This window comes from Battus philenor, unplaced genomic scaffold, assembly GCF_028537555.1.
Source record: "Battus philenor isolate CCGP_79_NKW_IND1 unplaced genomic scaffold, ilBatPhil1.0.hap1 SCAF_4, whole genome shotgun sequence".
NCBI classification, from domain to species: Eukaryota; Metazoa; Arthropoda; class Insecta; order Lepidoptera; family Papilionidae; genus Battus; species Battus philenor.
The window spans coordinates 13,942,312-13,962,512 of record NW_027181704.1 but is presented as its reverse complement, the minus strand read 5'-3'; the positions used below and the strand labels follow the sequence as shown (position 1 = coordinate 13,962,512).

General features: G+C 32.8%; 2 protein-coding genes across 2 annotated transcripts in view; one reads left to right on the top strand and one right to left on the bottom strand.

The window, feature by feature from the left end:
* The first annotated feature begins 1,573 nt into the window (after positions 1 to 1,573).
* LOC137928999 (uncharacterized) lies at positions 1,574 to 2,344 on the top strand. Its single transcript, XM_068772011.1, has one exon. The coding sequence runs from the start codon at positions 1,574 to 1,576 to the stop codon at positions 2,342 to 2,344; it is 771 nt and encodes a 256-aa protein (XP_068628112.1).
* Positions 2,345 to 14,080: 11,736 nt separating this feature from the next.
* LOC137928789 (neural cell adhesion molecule 2-like) overlaps positions 14,081 to 20,201 on the bottom strand; it is a 91,231-nt gene continuing 85,110 nt past the window's right edge. Inside the window, exons 14-17 of the mRNA XM_068771761.1 lie at positions 19,475 to 19,603; positions 17,661 to 17,753; positions 16,339 to 16,481; positions 14,081 to 14,422 (exon numbers count right to left, since the gene is read on the bottom strand). Of these exons, the coding sequence (XP_068627862.1) occupies positions 14,324 to 14,422; positions 16,339 to 16,481; positions 17,661 to 17,753; positions 19,475 to 19,603 (464 nt within the window). The 3' untranslated portion in view covers positions 14,081 to 14,323. The remainder of the gene's footprint in view (positions 14,423 to 16,338; positions 16,482 to 17,660; positions 17,754 to 19,474; positions 19,604 to 20,201) is intronic.

Here is a 20,201-nt window from a genome sequence, read left to right as displayed (position 1 = left end):
TATTATATTGTAATTTAGAAACATTCCGTAGGTGTGTAGTAAAACCGTACACAGTTTCCCACAAAATAGCTACTAATATTAGGAAGAAAGGTGTAAATTGAAATAAATTCAAAGATATCGAGTAACAAATTGATACAAGTTTTATGTAAAAACGCGAGACCTTCACACACCGTCACCTTTTTTAATTTTGACCAACTAGATGTTCTATTTTTAAATGTGAACTATTTTATTACCTTTTTACACGGAATAACAGCGCTATTTTGTTGAATCAAGTTTTCCGTCGAGACAATCGATTTTATTATTCCGGTAGGTTATTCTTAATGTATCGTATTATTTTTTCAATTTATTATGTTACTGTTATGTTAATACTTCGGAGCTGTAATTAAATATACTGTAAAGTCATATTACGTTGGTGAAAATATAACTAGGTGACCAAAATTAGAATTAACTAGATTGTTACTTAATTACAACTTTAGTTACACGTTACTTTGTATTAAGTTCTTGAGTAATTAAGTAATTTTATGTAATGGAAAATGAATGATTTTGAGTGAAATTTTAGTAAAATAGTATTTTTTTTATTCCGAGCAATTAATCATAATAATAAAATCACAATAAATAACAGTTATTGCACATCTCTCGCAGTTTGTTTCTGAATATAAAATTTTTGAATGGACTGTCTGTCTCTGCTGCCCAAATGGCGTTTGCAGGTTCCACGGGTATGAGGAGGCAGGGCGCATAGTACGCCTAGCCTAAAACCTTCAAAGTAGCGAAGGGCGAGGACTTCCAGATTGGAAGGCCTCCGAGCTCTTAGATCACTTAAGTGAACATTCCAAGTAATGACTAAGCTTTCGAAAAAAGCATTCGAAAAAATAATAAGTCCGTTCTTACGTTGTACTTGCTTTGAACATATATTTCAACGCTACATAGTTGTTCAAATTTCTATCAGAAGTGTTAGGGTTTAGTGCGACTCGCTTTTTAGATAAACCGTACATACACCTGCCGATAATTGAAAGTGTCATTCTAAACAGAAATTTAACACAAAAACGTGAGAACCGAGACTATGTTATTACTGGTATAGACATGTTTTTACACATAGACACCAAAAGAGAATGATACCGTTTACGTTTTGTACCCGGCAATTAATTTGGCGCGTCAGAAATATTGTTTTTTTAAATACTATTTGGTTCGATGAATGATGGTTCCGGTTCCGGTGTCCATACTGTAAACAAGTGCGTCACGAAGCTCCGCAATTAAAATATTTAAACCAGTGATAAATAGTGCTTGAACAATTGTGTCGAGTCACAAAAATACCACAGAAACACAAATAATTAATAACTGTAAGTGAACAAAGTGCAATACAAAAGCTTTGGCAAGAAAAAAAAACGAATTCCATTCGGCAAGTTCTAACCTAAAAAGTTATAATCACGATCACAACATAGACAAGAGAACATCTGTCGTCTGTCATTAAATAGTGACAAACGTATTAAATAGTCACTTGTGGGGCTGCCAGCATAAAATTTCAAAACCTACCAAAACTAGTGTTGCCCCTGCAAAAGTTGAATTTACCCTAAATATGGATATAAACATAGCATTATTATTAGAGAAGATGGAGGAGAAGATGAAACAACAAACTCTGGAAATAACAACAGCAGTGACGAAAAGCGTTATGGAAGGTATAGATAAAAAATTAAAAAACCTCACAGAAGAAAACGAAGCTCTAAAAACTAAAGTAGCAACTTTGGAACAAAAACTTAACTGGATTGAAAAAGATAAGAGGAAGAACAATCTAGTATTCTACGGAATAGACGAAATGGGTAGAACAGAAAACGAGTTAGTAAACTACATTAAAGAAATCATAATAAAAACCGGAACACATATGGATAGCCAAGAGATAAGCAATATATACAGAATAGGCCAAAAGGTCAAAAACAAAAACCGCCCGGTTGTTGTCACCATCACAACTACTTGGAAAAAACACATAATATTGAAAAATAAGTCGAAATTCCCAGCAAGATTATATGTAAATGAGGACTTCCCCAAAGAGGTATTGGAAACGAGGAAGCAACTTCAGGGACAAGTTAAGGAAGAGAGACAGAAAGGAAATATCGCTTACATAAACTATGATAAACTTGTAGTGAGAAAAACATCAGACAAAAACAGAGAAAAAAGAAAGAGGGGTGAGTCGGGCTCCCCAAACACGCCAGCACAAAAAAAAGCGACCATAGAAAATGAATCTGTACTACCACAAGCAGGCAGCTCAACAAAAGAAATAATGAAACCAAGCATACTTAAATATGTTAACAGTGGGAGATCAGCCTCACCTGGTGAAACAACAAAAAACTAGCGACGGGCATAGGCACCTGGAACCAAAACACTAGAAAAACCACAACTCTGTCAAAACTAACTAACAAAAACAGCATCCCAATCCGGCCGGTCACCGTGGGAGAAGTAGACCGAAACCCTCCAAAAACAAATAACAACAACGACAACATATCATGCAGTTTACAGACACAACCGCAACTAAACACAAATCAAAATGGCCCTGTAGAGCCCCCGATTCTCCAAATCAAAAGATGTCAAATATTCAATATAGCTACCCTAAACGTGAGAACCCTCAGGACACATGAAAGCCTGATGGAATTGGAAAAAGCGCTGGAGGAGATAAAATTTGACATACTGGGTATAAGTGAAATGAGAAGGCTAGGAGAAAGAATTGAAGAGCATAAAAATTACATTCTATTTCAAAAGGGAGAAACGGCAGGCCAACGAGGAGTGGGCTTCATAATCAAGAAATCCCTGAAACAATATATACAGGAACTGATCGGGATCTCTGAAAGGCTGGCATTACTGATCATAAAATTCCCAGGTTACAAGAAGCAATGGGCAATAATGCAAGTATATGCGCCTACGGAACAAGCGGAACAATCAGTAGTAGACGCGTTTTACGAGGAAGTTTCACTAAGAGTGAAAACTAACACAGATAAGCACATAATCTTGATGGGAGATTTTAACGCTCAGGTGGGTGGCAGGCAAAACAACGAAGAATATGTTCTTGGAAAGTACGGACAAGGAAAAAGAAGTAAAAACGGAGAGAAGTTAATCAGCTTTCTAATGGAACATAACTTAACCTTGATGAACTCAATTTTTAAGAAAAAGAACAAGAATAAGTGGACTTGGATCTCCCCAGATGGAGCATACAAAAACGAGATTGACTTTGTAATAAGTAGCTACCCTAAGGCATTAACAGACACCACAGTCATATCTACCCTCAATTTCAACACAAATCATCGTATGGTAAGAAGCTCTCTCAGAAAATACCCAAATAAAACTTCGCGGAAGCATATTAAAAACTTGGTGACAGAACAGCTCAAAGTAGACTATAGCAGCTGCAGCACAAATTATCTAGGAGACTTGGAAAACGTAGTAAACAGCGACAAGATTGATGTGAGAGAAAAGTATAGTCTCCTTGGAAAACAACTACAAAAATATATGACCACTAGTGAAAACCAAACCCACAACAAGTATCAACTTAGCAACCAAACTCTAGAACTAATAAATGAAAGAAAGAAATTAATAGTCAACCAAATAGGGAAAGAAAACATAAAACTGATATCAGAATTAAGCAAGAAAATAAGAGAAAACATTAGGAAAGACCGTAAAATAAAAAGATTACAAACACTAGAATTCCACATATCAAAAACAGGAGGAGTTAAAAAAGCATTAAATGAATTAAAAGAGAAAGGCAAAGAGTGGATACCAAGACTGAAAAAGAGATCGAAGACCACCGCGAAGAGAAAAACTATTAAAGACATAGCCACAGATTTCTACCGACAGTTATACGCACACGAAGGACCAGAAACACCCAAAAATCGCAACTGTAGTAATACAGACGACGAAGAAACCATCCCCAGTATTCTTCCAAAAGAAGTGGAGAAGGCCATTGCAAGCCAAAAGATAGGCAAGGCACCAGGGCCAGATAAAATAACAAACGAATTAATGAAAGGAACAATGGAAGAGCTAGCACCAGTTTTAACCAAAATATTCTATGAGATCTTGACAAACGGCTGTATCCCAGAACAGTGGACAGAATCCCATATAATATTACTGTACAAAAAGGGAGATAAAGAAGACATTGGAAACTACAGGCCAATAAGCCTAATGTCAAACGTATACAAGGTGTTTGCTAAACTTATACTAAATAGAATCACCCCAATGCTAGATGAGCAGCAACCGATCGAACAGGCGGGCTTTAGAAAAGGGTTTTCGACGATAGACCACATCCACACAGTTAAACAGGTCCTGGAAAAATACAATGAATACAACAAAACCCTATATATCGCCTTTATAGATTATGCCAAGGCCTTCGATAGTATAAAACACGAGTACATATGGGAGGCACTTAAACAACAAGGAGTACCGGCAGTATATATAAATATCATAGCAAATATCTATTCGAACAGTAAAGCTAGAATCCAATTAGAGTCCTTGGGCAGCGAATTTAACATTGAGAAAGGAGTTAGGCAGGGAGACCCACTCTCACCCAAACTGTTCTCCGCAGTTCTTGAGAATATTTTCAGGAAATTGGACTGGGAAAATTATGGTTTAAATATAAACGGGAAAAGATTGAACCACCTCAGGTTTGCAGACGACTTAGTCCTCTTCGAGGAAAAAGCCGATAATTTAGAGATCATGATCCAAGGTCTAAATAAGGAAAGTCAGAAAGTCGGATTAAAAATGAACGCCGCAAAAACGAAAATTATGACTTGTAATCAACAGAGGAACATAAAAATTGGACATGAATACCTCGAATATGTTAAAGAATACATATACCTAGGGCAGGTTATCTCTACCGAGGAACAAAATACAAAAGAGATAAATCTGAGGATAGCTATGGGATGGAGAAAGTACTGGGCCCTAAAGGAAATAATGAAGTCTAAAGACCTTGGAATGGCAATAAAAAGAAAAACCTTTAACACATGCATACTACCTTGTCTAACTTATGGATGCGAAACTTGGTCACTAACTAAATCGCTCAGGGAAAAACTAGCCATATGTCAAAGAGCAATGGAGCGAAGTATGACAGGCATACGAAGACAAGATCGGATCAGAAATACCATTGTAAGATCGAAAACTAAACTGACGGATATATTAAAAAGAATAGACCAGCAAAAGTGGCGATGGACCGGTCACATGATTCGTGACAAGAATGGGAAATGGAGCAAGGCCATAACAGAATGGTACCCGAGAGACGGAAATAGAAATCGAGGAAGACAAAAAATAAGATCGGAAGATGATTTAAAACTGACTGCGGGTGTAAAATGGAGAAGGGTTGCAAACGACAGAAGTCAATGGAAGTTTTTGGAGGAGGCCTATGCCAACAGGCACACTGAAATTAGAGACATACTTTAAAAATAAATTTAGTTTTAAAATGTGTAGCAATAGATTATTTTGTAAATACTAATTTCGGAATAAAGGGCTTTATTATTATTATTATTATTATTATTTGGTTCGATAATATTATCGAAGAAAGATGTTTCCGAAGTGCCAAATTAGATGCCGGATTCTATACTTCTTAATTGCATGAGGAGCTTCCTGAAAAGAATAAGAAATTTCCTCTCAAAAGCTTTTTTTCTTCGTAGGCATAAAAGGAATGCCTCATTATCAGAGAGAACTTAAAAAAAATACCTTTGTACAAATTTCACCTACAACAATGAAAAAGTTAAAGAGTTTTAAAAAACACTGGAATGTTTTTAGGCTAGGTCACGAAGGAGACAAGATAATAGTTCCTGTACATTATTATCGCCATTGTCTCGAGGGCGCGGGCTTAATCCGTGATGCCTATGAAAAAGGTCGACCCGTGTCACATTTTCCTTAAACGATTTTCACCCGACAACAAAAGCACGTTATATATTGATTTTTTTTTAAAAAAAGACGTATTTAACCTTTAACTGTGGACGCGCGGTCTCACAGACCGCTTGCAGTTTGTAATTTTTGTGTTTACCCCTTTCCCCTTGCTCCCCGCGTTTAATGCTCTCAGTAGCTTTAGTTTTAGCGCCGAAACGTATATTGAGATGAGAAGTTGTGTCGGCGGACACGAATTAGGTGATTTATTTTACTTTATACTTTAACCGCGGTCTGTCGGACCGCACGTCCACGTTTCCTGTGTAAATAATATAAAAGGTGATTTTGTGTTATTTGATTGTTTTATGTTATTTTTATTCAAAATGTCAATGAATATTGAACGAGAAGATGGCCTATGCTCATTTTATATCGCATTCTTGACTTGTGTGGTATAAATGCTCATGTACTACACAATGAGCACCAGAGCAAAAAAATAGAAAGTGAGGTATTCCTAAAAAAAAAATAGCCGGTCGATCTTTAGTCGTTCCGCATATGCAAAGACGAGCAATAAAACCAAATATTTCAAACGAATTGAAACTGACAACGAGGCGAGTTTTATTAGGGGCAAAATGCTCCTAGATGAACGCCCGAGCCAGGAGAGTGATTCATTAAAGCGAAAAACATGTCGTCTTTGTCCACCAAAACTAAAGACAAAGTCCAATTACACTTGCATAAGTTGTAGGCATGTCATATGTTTGCAGTGTTCCAAACCCTTGTGCAAGAACTGCCAATAATTTTAAGAAATTGAACCAATGTCAAAAATTTTGTATTTTAATTTAAGAAGACTTTTATTCGTTTTTATATTAGTTTAAACCTTAGATTTATAGTCTTGATTGTTATTTTTTCTAAAAAGTTTAATTCATTCGAGTTTTTCGTCCTAAAATTGATCTCTAGTAAATGTACGCCAAAAATTGCCTTTAATAGTTAGTATGCTTTATTTTATTTACAAATAAGGTAAGATTGATTAAAGGCCTCGAAATTATTCAATTTCAATATACCTAAAATACTATAAATACGAAAGTGTACAAATAAAATTAATATTTACGTAATATTTGGACATCAGAACATAGCGGTCCGAGAGACCGCGCGTCCATGGTAGTGTGACAAAAAAATGACGTCCATAGTTAAAGGTTAAAATTGAGAATTTTTTTCAATTCATTCTAATTTTATGTGGATATACTAATATAAAAGTATTGTACAAATAAATTCATACATTTATATTAGAGTTTTTATTTACAGATGAGGTCTCTGATTTATTTAACAAAGTTCTACAACAAGCATAATTATCTTAGAACTAAACAGATTTGGCGAAAAAATATTTATATTTAGATTATATATCAAATTAACTAAATTATCTAAAGTTTAATGAATAACATTGAAAAGACTCCTTGCAATGATTTTAAAGCCCCAAAATTAGCAGTACTTCCATACACGTTGATTCTTATAAAAAGAGATAGGCGTAACTATAAGCTGCATGTATGTTCTCTCAGCACCGTTTTATAAAATGTTATTGTTACAAAATATCATACAATTTTATTTAATAAAGGTGCTGATAAAATGTCAGCAATGTAAACGGTTCTCGAGTGAGAATCTTGAGCTGGAAGGCCCCACTAGGAAGACTGACAACAAATTTAAGGTCGTGGATAGTCGCTTAATGCGGACAGCGCAAAACTACTATAGATAGATCTTTTAATCTTTTAGTTTTATTATGGCACCCTAAAATTTGTTGAAAAAAAATACGAGCGAAAAGTTGAAGCAATATAAAACCATAAAATCGTTAAACAATAAATCCAACAAGTTATCGTTGACAGATCAGCGCAGACGGCACGCTGAAGTCGTATATAGGTTTAAAGTTTATTCGTATTTTTTTTTTGTATAGAAGCAGTTACGATAGGCCGATGTCTAACACGCTATATATAATTTTTTTTTAATATAGCGATTTATCGCAGCATACCATATCTCAACACATATGGGTGCAACCGATGAAATAATATCTAAACGGTTGCTTCGCTATAGTACCCACTAATACAACGGAAATCTTACATTATAACGTTGCATGTTAGCGTTCCATATGAATAAATATAAACGCAAGAATTATCACATAATTTGTAATACAGTAAAAAATATTTGAACACTTGGAGGGGCACGGTACATTTCAAGTGTATATATTATGATTGATTGTGTGTATGTATGTATTTTGTAACTCCTTTCTGACAGTAAACAATCACATCAACTGCTGACGGCTTCTTCTCTTCCTTCATCGCAAGCCATCTCGGGGTTAACTGTCAGCGGAGCAAATTGTACATATATATATGTATATTATAACTGTGAAATCTATGCACAGGTGTTAGTTTTATTATTAAAATAATCGTCGGTCATTGAGGTTGAATCTATTCGTACCTCGCACCAGCACGAATACATCCTGTCTACTACCGGCGCTTCCCGTTTCAACCTGCTGCCGCCTGACCAGTCTTGGGAGATCGCGCGGCTGCTTACCACCACCAACAAGGGGAGTACCCACAGTTCAGTGCAGTCAGACCAGGCTTTCTGCCCACTACCCTTTCCTTTCTGTTACCGCGTTCGCAGTTTCATTTCACCTTACCACCCACAGCAAGAAACTGTTCATTTCTACCACTGCTCTTTCAATTTTAATTATTTTTTTTCTTTCGTTACAACCTTTCGCTATTACGCTCGACCAAAGTAATTCAAATGGGAAAATAATCCAGTGACGGGACGCCAACGGCACAGGACAGCTGTAGGATCCAACACCGCATGAGACAAATCCTTGATAATATTGACTCCACGTTTCGTGTGCAAACTAAAAAGTCTAGATAGTTCACATGGTATATACGTATCGATAAATATGTAAGTTAATGTTTTTTTTAGGTTTTTTCGATGAAGAGCCGACTTCTTATAATCGAAATCAAGTTACACTTACTCGCTCCACTGGGGGCCGCCATCTTTTTAATTTTGGCGATCCATGATTGGACGAATGTACGAACGTAAAAAATGACTTTCAGGTATTGACTAGAATTTTCGCAATTTGAGTGGGAATATATACGCTATTTAATTGGTAAATGAGTAATTGGCGCCAATTACGAGAAGATAATGAAATGTTTTTTTTTTTATTTGACAAAAGATATTAAAGATCCCAGCGAAAAAAAAAAACGAATAAAAAGCATAATGTCGTAAACAATGAATTTTCGTAATTGTATAGACATTCGTTATTTGTTGGTTTCCTAACCTAAAAATGAAATATTTTCTGAAAATGTTTTTACATTATATTTTGACAGAAAGTAATAGATGTTGTTAAAATCTTAATTGCAAAATTGTTTGATTATGGACAAAAACATTAAAAAAAATACATTTTAATAAACAAGTACTTAAATATGCACTCGTTTCTTGACATAAAATGAATATGTGGCGTATTTTACGCTTTACATAAGACTTACGGCACTATTACCTGTCCAACGATGTTCTTGGCGGTATTCCAGAAAGGATACGTTCGTTTATTTATATTATTAGTTATAGAATAAATCTCTGGTTTCTGTTTGAAGTTGACTCCGAGGATGTTAAAAAGGTAGCGCTACTTTATCAGACATTCTAGCGATTGCTCTAACGGTGGATCAGAAATAAAAATGGTACCTTATCGCGATTTTTCGTTCGACCTGCGTACCGCGAACACATTTAAACGGATAATTCTGCAATCTCGTTTATTTATATTGTTAAAATTGCATCTTATTATACAAAGGTTGCGTCATCTTGTGTAGATTTATTTATTATAGTACAACCGAAAGCACTACATAGTTACATATTTCTTCAATTGAATTAAATAATAATGAACTCGGAATAAAACGATAGTTGAATCTTTTATAAATTTAATACTAATAGTCCTCAGAAAGTCAAGTACAAAATTGTTTTTTTTGGTCGTATTTTGAATACCATGTTGTGGTCTCCTATAATCAAGAAACCAATCTTCGATCCCAAGTGTGAAACATATATTGATTTATTATACTCATTATGTCGTCTATCCTTTGCTCGAGATTTTTAAGTTACTTTTACACATTTTTGTTAATAAAGGAAATGTTATTACTTCACACGGTTTATGTGTTGGTTTATGAATCAGAAATCTCTAAAGCAAAACTCAAAGTGTTTAGCAATATGTCTCTACAAAAGTGTAGAAACGGTTTGTATAAACGATAAAACTTGTACCTTAAGTGTCAGTAATAAAACTATCTATAAATCAACCTATTTTCTGGCGACCACAGTAAATAATCAAGAAACCGCACTATAGGAAGCTCAATTTAGTATTGCAAATGTTCGACACTGTCTTTAGTACGTTTTATTGTTCCAATTTAATTAAATAGGGAAATGTCAATAATAATGAATTGAAATTAGTTTTTGTATTTTTATAAAAATGTAGTATATGTTACTAATTTACTATCCACCTTTAATATTTTGTTTATCGACATCAACATATAAGCTTTACGACGTCCATCACTGGAAATGGGTTTCGTCAAGAGATCTACAATAACATTTAGTTGTATTTGTCGAATTTCAATAACGTATCAGCTGTAATAATTCCAACAACTTGAAAAAAAAATACAATAAAATTATTTATTAAGTTCTGAACTTTCGTTACATTTAACTTATGTACATATATGTATTAGAAAATTACGCTTTTCTATTGAAGTTTATGCATAAATATCAGAACACATGAATAAATATTTACAAGATATCATTAATATTAAAAAAGTAACTTGTTTATGTGGTTTGTTTAAATGAATTACAAGTAGTTAGTAGTCTTAACTTTTTTTTTTAAATTGCGAATTTTACTAACTTAATTTTTTCCAAAACTTTCATGAGTAGAAAAATATTGTCAACGGAATGTATAAAATAGCCCCTTGGAAAATAGAAGAAGTAATAATACAATACAATAAAAATGTTGCACTAATATTACATCGCTCAAACATATTTCTAAGATGGTGGATCTTGCTACGAGATCAAATAAGCAAAGAGTCTTATTCGAAAATGTCTTTCTACATTACGTGGAACATGTGAAAAGTAATGCAAGGGAAGCAAAATAAAGGCAACGAAATGTAAGTTAGAAACTTATCGGGCAATAATATAAATACGAAATGTTAAAATGAAGATTAAAATGTATCGAAGAGTTTAAAACGACGAGACGTGCTGAAATATGTGATTATTATGAAATAATTGGTAGATCTAATCAAAGTATCTGTTTACATTGAATCCATATGTCATTTTTTATGTTTGGTCAATATTGTCAACATAATCTTTTTACAAATATTAATCATAAATTTATCTGGTAATACTAGTATAGCGTTTTTCACTGTTAAAAAATCTTTGATTCTCTTTAAATAAACAGAATCAAATAATTTTAACAAAATTCAATAAAGAAAAGGACTAATATATAGCTACTTGCAATAAAGTGCACCGTCCGCCAGCCCGCCGATAAATGCGTATGCGGCAAACAATGCGAATCACACAACTGCCACCGTTAAATCACTGCTACATAGCGGAAGTAGCTATATATTAGTCCTTTTCTTGCTCAGGATGGACTTCCGCAAAGTAACGCCTGAATCCATTAGATAAAATTCAATTAATTAAATTGAACAAGGATTGTCGCCATGTCGCGTATTTATTTTCTTTTCATTCATGCTGCGTCTGACAGAAAATGTATATACACAAAACCATATTTTTAAAAGATGCGTTGTTGTGGAGTTTCTTCCCTCTTCTTCTCACAACTATAAAACCTTGCGAAGCAGAGTAGAGACAAGAATAAAAAAGAGTTGAAAAAAGTTGACGATCAATAAGAGTCCTGTTAAAAGTTTCAATATGGAATAAATTAATTTTATCTTTATATTTATCAGGTATGAGCAGGAAGTCATTTTTGACCAATACGGGGCTTGATTTTATTAATACTTCTTTCGTTTATGTCCAGTGGTGTAAATAAGAAATAAACTTAAACCTTATTTCGATAAGTATTTCTTTTGTACACGTCTAAAGTCAAGTACTCGTAAAAAGTGTGGACAAGAAATAATTATCATGTTTAGTTTTAACCATGTTTCTATTAGTACTTATTGCGTACACGCTTTCATATCTTTCATTATTGAGCTCAGTTTTAACTTTTTTTTTAATATTGCTTCTTTCGTTTACGTCTAAAGGTAAGAAAAGAAATTCGAGTCTTGTTTTGACGATGTTTTTAAAAGTACTTTTTTTGTATGGCTTAAAAATAATTTTCAAGACATGTTTTGAAAATATTTCAAAAGATCCTTTGTTATGTTTACTTGATTGGGAGTTCAATAAATAAAAATCTTTAATATTTGTTCATTGAATTTATTGACATATAAAAAAACTTCCATTTAGCAATTCTGTTCATTGCAATAATTTATTTTGATTATTACATTTGAATTTACACAGTGCAATCGCGGTAGATATTTAAATTTTATTAATAACTATCAACACAAGAGCGATCTCTATATTTAGAATAACAGAACAGTGCGTGTTTTTAAACACTGTGACATTAAACTTATTAAAAAGGTGAAAATATAATAAATAAATTCAAAACATATACGGTACATTATAAAAGAAAAATATCTATCTAATTATGAAGGCGAAAATGCATAATTTAATTATTAAGTAAATAAAAATTAATTTAAACATCATTTCGCTTAATTACGTACTTAAATTCTTTGGTTACAAATTCAAAATATATTTATTACAATAGGATATTTTTATAACAATACAAATTAAAAATATTAAATAAAATTTTCGTTTGTGACTTATTTCTAAATTTAAATCTATGAAAATGTCTATAACATCAATTCTGATTTTTTTTTTCAATTTACCTACCTAAAACTTTAGTTTCAAGATTCAAGAGTCACATTACATATTTTACCCGTACACTTTTAAACGATTTCGCCAAACAATTATTAATGATAGATTCAGGGTATCATTAGTTTTTCATTAAAATATTCTTTATCCGATTTCATATTTACAATACATCAGTCAGTTTCTTAGATAAAGTTTCTAATAAATTAACTTATTCTATTTCATTTTACATTAGTTTTTCTTATTATTTTATAAGAAATTAACTCTTTAGAGCGCCTACATTGATAAATACAGCTGCGAATCAAAACTGAAGGATATTGATATATTTTTGGACGTACTAACAAAACGACTTTGATTATCTATACATTAGATAAAAATAAATAGTAGTTAATAAACTTGTTATCTAATTTTTGTAGAGAAAATTATTAACGTACTGTACATAGCAATACGAAACAATGAAACTTGGCATTACCTACGGTATGTTTTACTCTTTGAGCATAATTGTATTCTGTTTTATTTAATTATTCTAAAGATTATACATTATGTTTTGTCGTAGTCCATTTAAATATTTACATTGAATTTGAATCATTTATAATCAAAGAGTTCGTTGTCTATGTGTCTTTAAAGACCTGAATTTTCAATTCTGAAAAATAAAAAAAATGTCATACTTGCAATGTAATTCGAGCAACTCTTAAAATTGTAGTTGATTAACATATTTGTGAAACTCACAACAAATAAGAAAATAAGTAACAAGGAACAGATAATGTAGAGAAGAGAACCAAAAACCCATAACTTGAATGTATTTATGAATATATTGCAAGACGCGTGGTGTTTTAATACAATTGATGTGTGAATGTCTTGTTTAAAAACAGATTCGCTTGTCATTAGTGGTGTGAAGAAAACCAGCTCTGTACCTGCGTTCAATAGTCAGTCTAACATGGCCTCGCATACCGTGCATTACCAGAGTTTATCTGCATCACAGTTTTGCGTATATTGAGAAAAGGCATCAGAATATACACTATCATATGTATATCTTTCATGTTAAAATATTCTTGAAAGTCATTTGAATAAGATACTACATTATGATTATAAAGATAAATAAATTTAATCAAAGCTAGTAATATATTTGTAAATCAAAATAAGCAAAGCGTTGTTAATAAAACATCGGAATATAAATAATAGATAACAAAACAGAATACAGTATATAGAAGTAGAAGTAAGGAAGTTAAGAAAAGAGCAAAAAATGCCTACAAAATTGATAATAAAGAAAAAAAAATTATTAGGCCACTGAGTGTCAGTGGGAATAGATTTATAGATAAAAAAATGTAACAGTGAGTAAAGAAATAAAAACTAGACAATTTTAAATCAGTTACGCGTTCAAAAGATACGCTCCGTACGAAAAATAAACTTTGCAGACTGTTTTCAAACTGAAAAATGGCTTTTCGTGCAACCATCGAGAAATTTTCCAAATTCACATTCGGCGCTGCAATATATTTTCAGTTAACTTAAAATTATTATCCGAACCAGAGATAAAATACAGTAGCCAAGGTACAATAGAATCTATTGCTTATACACAACTCTCTTGATGTGCTGCTAATAACGGTGTTCTAGTGGTTACAACTTCTCTGTGCAACCTCGCTGCTCCATTGATTCCGGTGCGGTCAATCTAAAATGTAAACATCGATCTACAAATAACTTACGAGGAACTTATATTGCAAACCATTAACTTACACATTTCTTATGCTCTAAATGTTAATATTTACATTTACTTCCTTTCAGTTTCCGAGCTTTATTGGCAAGCACACATACGCCCCGGGATTCCCCGACGAGATAGAATCAAAAATGAGGAGATCCGTAGACGAAACAAACTTTATAGTTAAGCTCAGAAACAGAAACCACGATCCGGAAACGTATTACCTCCGCCTACAATGTGAACAGATATGTGGCGATCTTTATTATAAGAAAAAGATCGCAACTTACGCGAGCATTCATTGTCAACTCTTTGAAATGAATTGTCAAATAGACTTAATCTATAATTAATTTCCGTTTGTTCACTAACTTATTACTTATTACATTATTAGTTCAATAGGTTGCAAAAGAATTTGAAAAAAGAAGCGTGCGTTTAGCGTCGGAGAATAATTAATGACGAATGCTCGCGTAAAGTAGTTGTAATCTTTTATATACTAAAGGTCACCACAGTCAGCATAGATATTCACACAGAAAAATGAATGCAGGCCACAGGAAATCTATGGAAGAAGCCTATATCCAACAGCGAACATGCCATTGTTGAAATGACTATATACTTATACATATGATATTATAGCAAATGAATGCATATTTTATTAATATTAAGTAACAAGTCAAGTATGGCATTGAAATACAACAAATCTAAACAGATTATTAAAACATAAGAAACCCTTCGCATTATCTCATCTACGCAAACACCTTTAGTTATAAAGTATGTGCTTAAGCTTGGTAACTCTATTAAATAAGGCATCTGCAATCTAGGACGCAAAATATTTGCGACATTAACGTACCTATTTGAAAGATTTTAAGTCTAAAATGATAAATTATTAATTAATAATATAACTTAGCAAATACACATTTTAAAAATAAATACTTTTCAATTGAAATTCTATTGGATTAGCAAGTTGTAAGTTGTAAGCAAGTGGGTAGTCCAACTATTGCACAGATAGCTGTTGCAGCCTTAAAGATCTGGAGTGAAGAACATGAACCGGCAAGTACAGACCTTGTTAAAGAATAAACTACAAACAAACGGCTATAATACGATCTTATTGGAAATCTATAGATGAGGCCTATGCCCAGCTGTGGACTTCTTGCGGCTGAAACAGTGATGTAGAAAACTTTATAATCGGTACCAATTATCTGGAAACTTATTGTGGACGTCCTCTGCCTAAGTCTAGAGAACGCGAGATTATAAAATTCAAGCGTTCATCAAACATTCGCGTTCGATAAAAGCCAAATAACAAATTTTGTAAGTATATCCTTACAAAACAATTAAATTAGGGAAAGAGAAAGAATGATCGAAGTTGGTGAAGTCAAATCGATTCAGACGGAAGAAAAAAGAGTTAAGAGATGATAATGAAATCGTAGAGGTGTTAGGTAACAAAGCGGCAAGGTGAACGAAAGAGTCGCTTCGAGGTAATCTTGTATTGAGCGTAGAAGAATCAGAATGCAACAGGCGTACTTCAGCAAGCATTTTCTTGTGTTCTCTAGTCTGTTGAGTTAAAACCAGAGCCTTCCTGCAATCCCCGAAGCTTATGTTCGCAATAATATTAACAATTATTTTTCAGATCCTGCGATTTACCGCAACCCGTCGACTGTCCATGTATTGGGAGGCCTGTTTAGGTCGTGTTCGTCGTCGCTCGAGATTCTTGCGTCTCCTACGACCATTAGCTGCAAGCAGCGCAAGACCTATCATCATCATGATCTTTGGAGGAAACCTCTTCCTTGTGGCGTCTATTGGTTGATATGATGATGATAATGATTCAACACGGGTTCGTGTCTTTGAAAAATGGGCGAATATTTTTAAAATAATTTATACTAGAAAAATCTACAAACCTGTGTATCAGACGTATGAGTTATAGGCGACAACGGCGTATTCGGTGTTTGAGAGCTAACCAAACTATGGGAACTATTAGAGTTCTTATTTTCTTTATTGACCACTGTCGAATAGTGTGGAGGATCTGGCGGACATTCCGTTCCTATAAAATATTAAATGTCATCAAAGGTTAGCAAACAAAATTCTACTGATGAAATTTTTTTTTTTAAATTATTAAATCGATATTTAACAGAAAATTATTCTAGACTAACCTATAACTATGACAATCTGATTACGAACTAGGAAATCAAACAATTTTTAAATAATTTTTTATTATAGTTCTATTAGTTGTCACATTCTAATAGAGATTTTTTTTTGATTTCACATTCATTAATTAAACGTGATTTGTGGTCGATATACATTGACCGACACAGTTGTTATATGAAAGTATAAGTTTACAATGTATGTAGTTCAAAGCAAACTGTCAAAAGCGCAAAGTGCCGATAGTGATTATATTTTATAAAATATTCTATACAATCTTATTGATTATGTCATTCGAGAACCTTCTAAAAATGTTACGGAATTTATTACAATAATATCTATGAAATCGATTAAAATTGTATGAAAATACATTTTAAAATAATTTTAATTGTTTTAATTTGTGTAAAAATGCATTCTTTCACGCAATGATATTAAACCATTTTTAAATTAAATGCGACGTCTATAACAGAGAATATTTTTTTAATTTATTTCAATAAAATATATAAAATAGTTATCTGTCGATATATATTCTACAGCGATCAAAAAGTAAGATGAGATTAACATTTAAAACTCCCAGGCAAGGAAGCCTGGTATTTTTTATCGTAACATGGTAAGACTGTCAATAACATTTTCTAAGCGTCTGCACGACAAAATTTGGGATATCATTAAGTTGTACTCAAACCATTATGAACGACGTTTTGTGTCTCAAACACGCCAAGTCTCGATTTATGTCACAATTGCTGAAATTTTCGTAAAAAAAAAGCATCAAAAAGTCGACTCATATCGACCCGCAACCACCGTATTTGGCTTCACGAATTCTAGAAAACTAAATAGCCTGTTGTGGAGACACTGTTTTGACGCGATTATTAAGATAAAAACAGAATCGAAGAAGTTCTTAAAGGCTATATAGTAAAAAAACTATTCGGAGTGTTTCGAGGTTTTATCGCAAGTGGATTACTTTGACGGTGTTGAAATTGACTTTGAAGAATAAATAAAGAGTTAACATTTTACTAACAAACTCACCTTACTTTTTAATCACGGTATTATATATGTGTATATGTTGTTTTATATATTCCCTTACCTTTATTTAGTGGTATCAAATCTGGATTTCTATCATCGGGAGACTGTCGTTTTTGTGGTGTTGTTTTCTGATTTTTTGCCAACTGCATTGTAACTGTCACAAGTAAATCAAAAATATCTGTTAGTTACAGCTAAACAGAAAGCGTAGAAGAAATAACTGTGTAGATTGAGCTTAACGTTCTTTGAATCCGACGACCATACATAACTCTGCTGTGCTTATAGTGTGTCGAAGAATATAACATTAACAACTGGTATACGGGTATAATTCGCCGCCGCCATCTGCGTGCAGCGGGCGCTTTTTCGTGAATCGCGAATATGTTTATCTATTCAGAAAAATCGCACTAAATCGAAAACTACATTGTTTCTACGAACAAAACTTTCTTTTTTTATTTTATTATTTTCTTAGTTAGTATTTTTTTATGTTATACATATCTCTGCATTTTGTATTTAAAAAAAAAAAAACGCGTTCCAGCGACAGTCTCCGAAGCACGTTTTTACTTTTTAAAAATCCCCGTTAATATTACGTTACGCCATGTTACTACGTTATAAAATTAGACGAAGAAATATAAAAAATATGTTTAATTGATACATTTTTTCATATCATTTAAATCTTTAGTGAGTTATATATAAGTAAAAGAAATAATTAATCAATTACTTGATTGAAATTAATGTTAAAATATATATTTATTAAAAAAAAACTTAGAAGCAATTATTTTAACATGGACCGTCACAACACGTTATATTAAACGAGATGTGACCACTGTTTGGTATGGTATATAATACCATTTGTAAATTAAAATATTCACCCTGTACCTAACATTAATAAAATGATACAATTGTTGAGAATATTATTACTGAAAAAATAATAGAGCTTACGATAGCATCAGTCGATAAATACGATATATACTCGTATATTTTAAAAGGATTGTATAATATTTTTATACAGGGTGTCACGTAATGAATATTGATCCATGTAGCGCTCAAAAACAACCAAATAAAACATTTCTATCGATACCAAAAATATGAAGATTCATAAAAAACACGTTTCATTGACCTTCCTATACTTTCGTGAACACTACGGTCGTAAATTATAATAATTTGTTACGTTTTTATGTTATATTACTCCTCACAGGCATTCTTGTTAGAAATGTAGTAAATTGTATTAACACCTATTGTACTCGTAATATCTAAAAAGATCAATTTAATATTTCAGCATGATATATGATAAAGACACATTATTAAGACAAATATCGTGTTTACATAGAGCAAGTTGCTCTGTTAGTATGTCAAAGTCAATACTATATTTTCTATTATTTATTCAATTTTTTTATATTATAATTAGGTTGTACTAAGCTTTAGGAAAGCGCGCGGTGATACGGGGATATAGTACCGACTGCTATGTTTTCTCAGTCCACCGTCAAGTCTCTATTTTCCTTGGCCCCACCTCGCCGCGCTATCTTCAGGCGTGGTACAGCGGTTTCGGTAGCACTTTAAAGAACTATTCGCTTAAAAATATATCTATACAGACAGGGACATTAGATTTAATATTCTTTTATCAGTTTTATTCATTTAATGACATTAAAATATAAGCTAGCATAATTATGGCCAGGGCAATGTACGCCTACAAAAGGCAAATATACTTAATTTTTTAATGTGTTATAAGAAACTGGTGTAAACTTGGTAAGCCTATTTAAAATTTATTCATAAATTTATACGTGGTTTTGATCGGCCGAGTTTTAAAATAGAATGAAAAAGACACGAACAAAAATCGTTGGTGTTTCCAAAAATGGAATTCCGCAATAGAAATACACTTACCTTCGTAGTCTCGAGACCGGTGACGTAATCTCGTAGCGATTAGGGCTAAGCATAGGATGAATGCGACAGTGCAAGCCGCGCCTAGCACGCCCCCTACTGCCCAGTTCACCTCCCAGGCTTCCTGAGCTTCTATGGACAAAGATTTTAGTACGCAACAATCTTAAAAAAATAACTAAAGATTAATTGGTTTAACTTTCTTCACAATTCTTTATTGTTAAGCATTATACAATTTTATTTGTCAAGAGCAACTGTTGAGTTCTCGGCGGCTTTTCTCAGCGAAACTGCCTTCTGAGCCGTTGGTAGCTTTCTGTAGTAACAATGTCGATATTTTATTTTGATTGACGATTCGAAAATGCTTGTAACAGTCTATTCGGATAAAGAATATTATTATTGTTTTTGATTTTTTTTTACTGGAAACAGACTTTAATAAAAAAATAATTAATATTCGTCGTTGACATTAAACCTATTTATAAAGATTTAAACAGTGGACAATGTACCATACTAACATCTTGATAGCAAAATGAGAGAACAATCTATGGATGAATATATGATAGAGACAGAATAAAGAAAAGGTATATAGAAGTTCCAAAAGGTGAACAGGCATCGCAGGATCGCGGTATCAAAGGAGCTGGTACTAAATAATTAATACATAGATTAAAAAAAATGGAGACAGCTACTTGACTTCATCACTAAAGGAAAAAACCAGAAAGATAAAAAGTTAATTTTA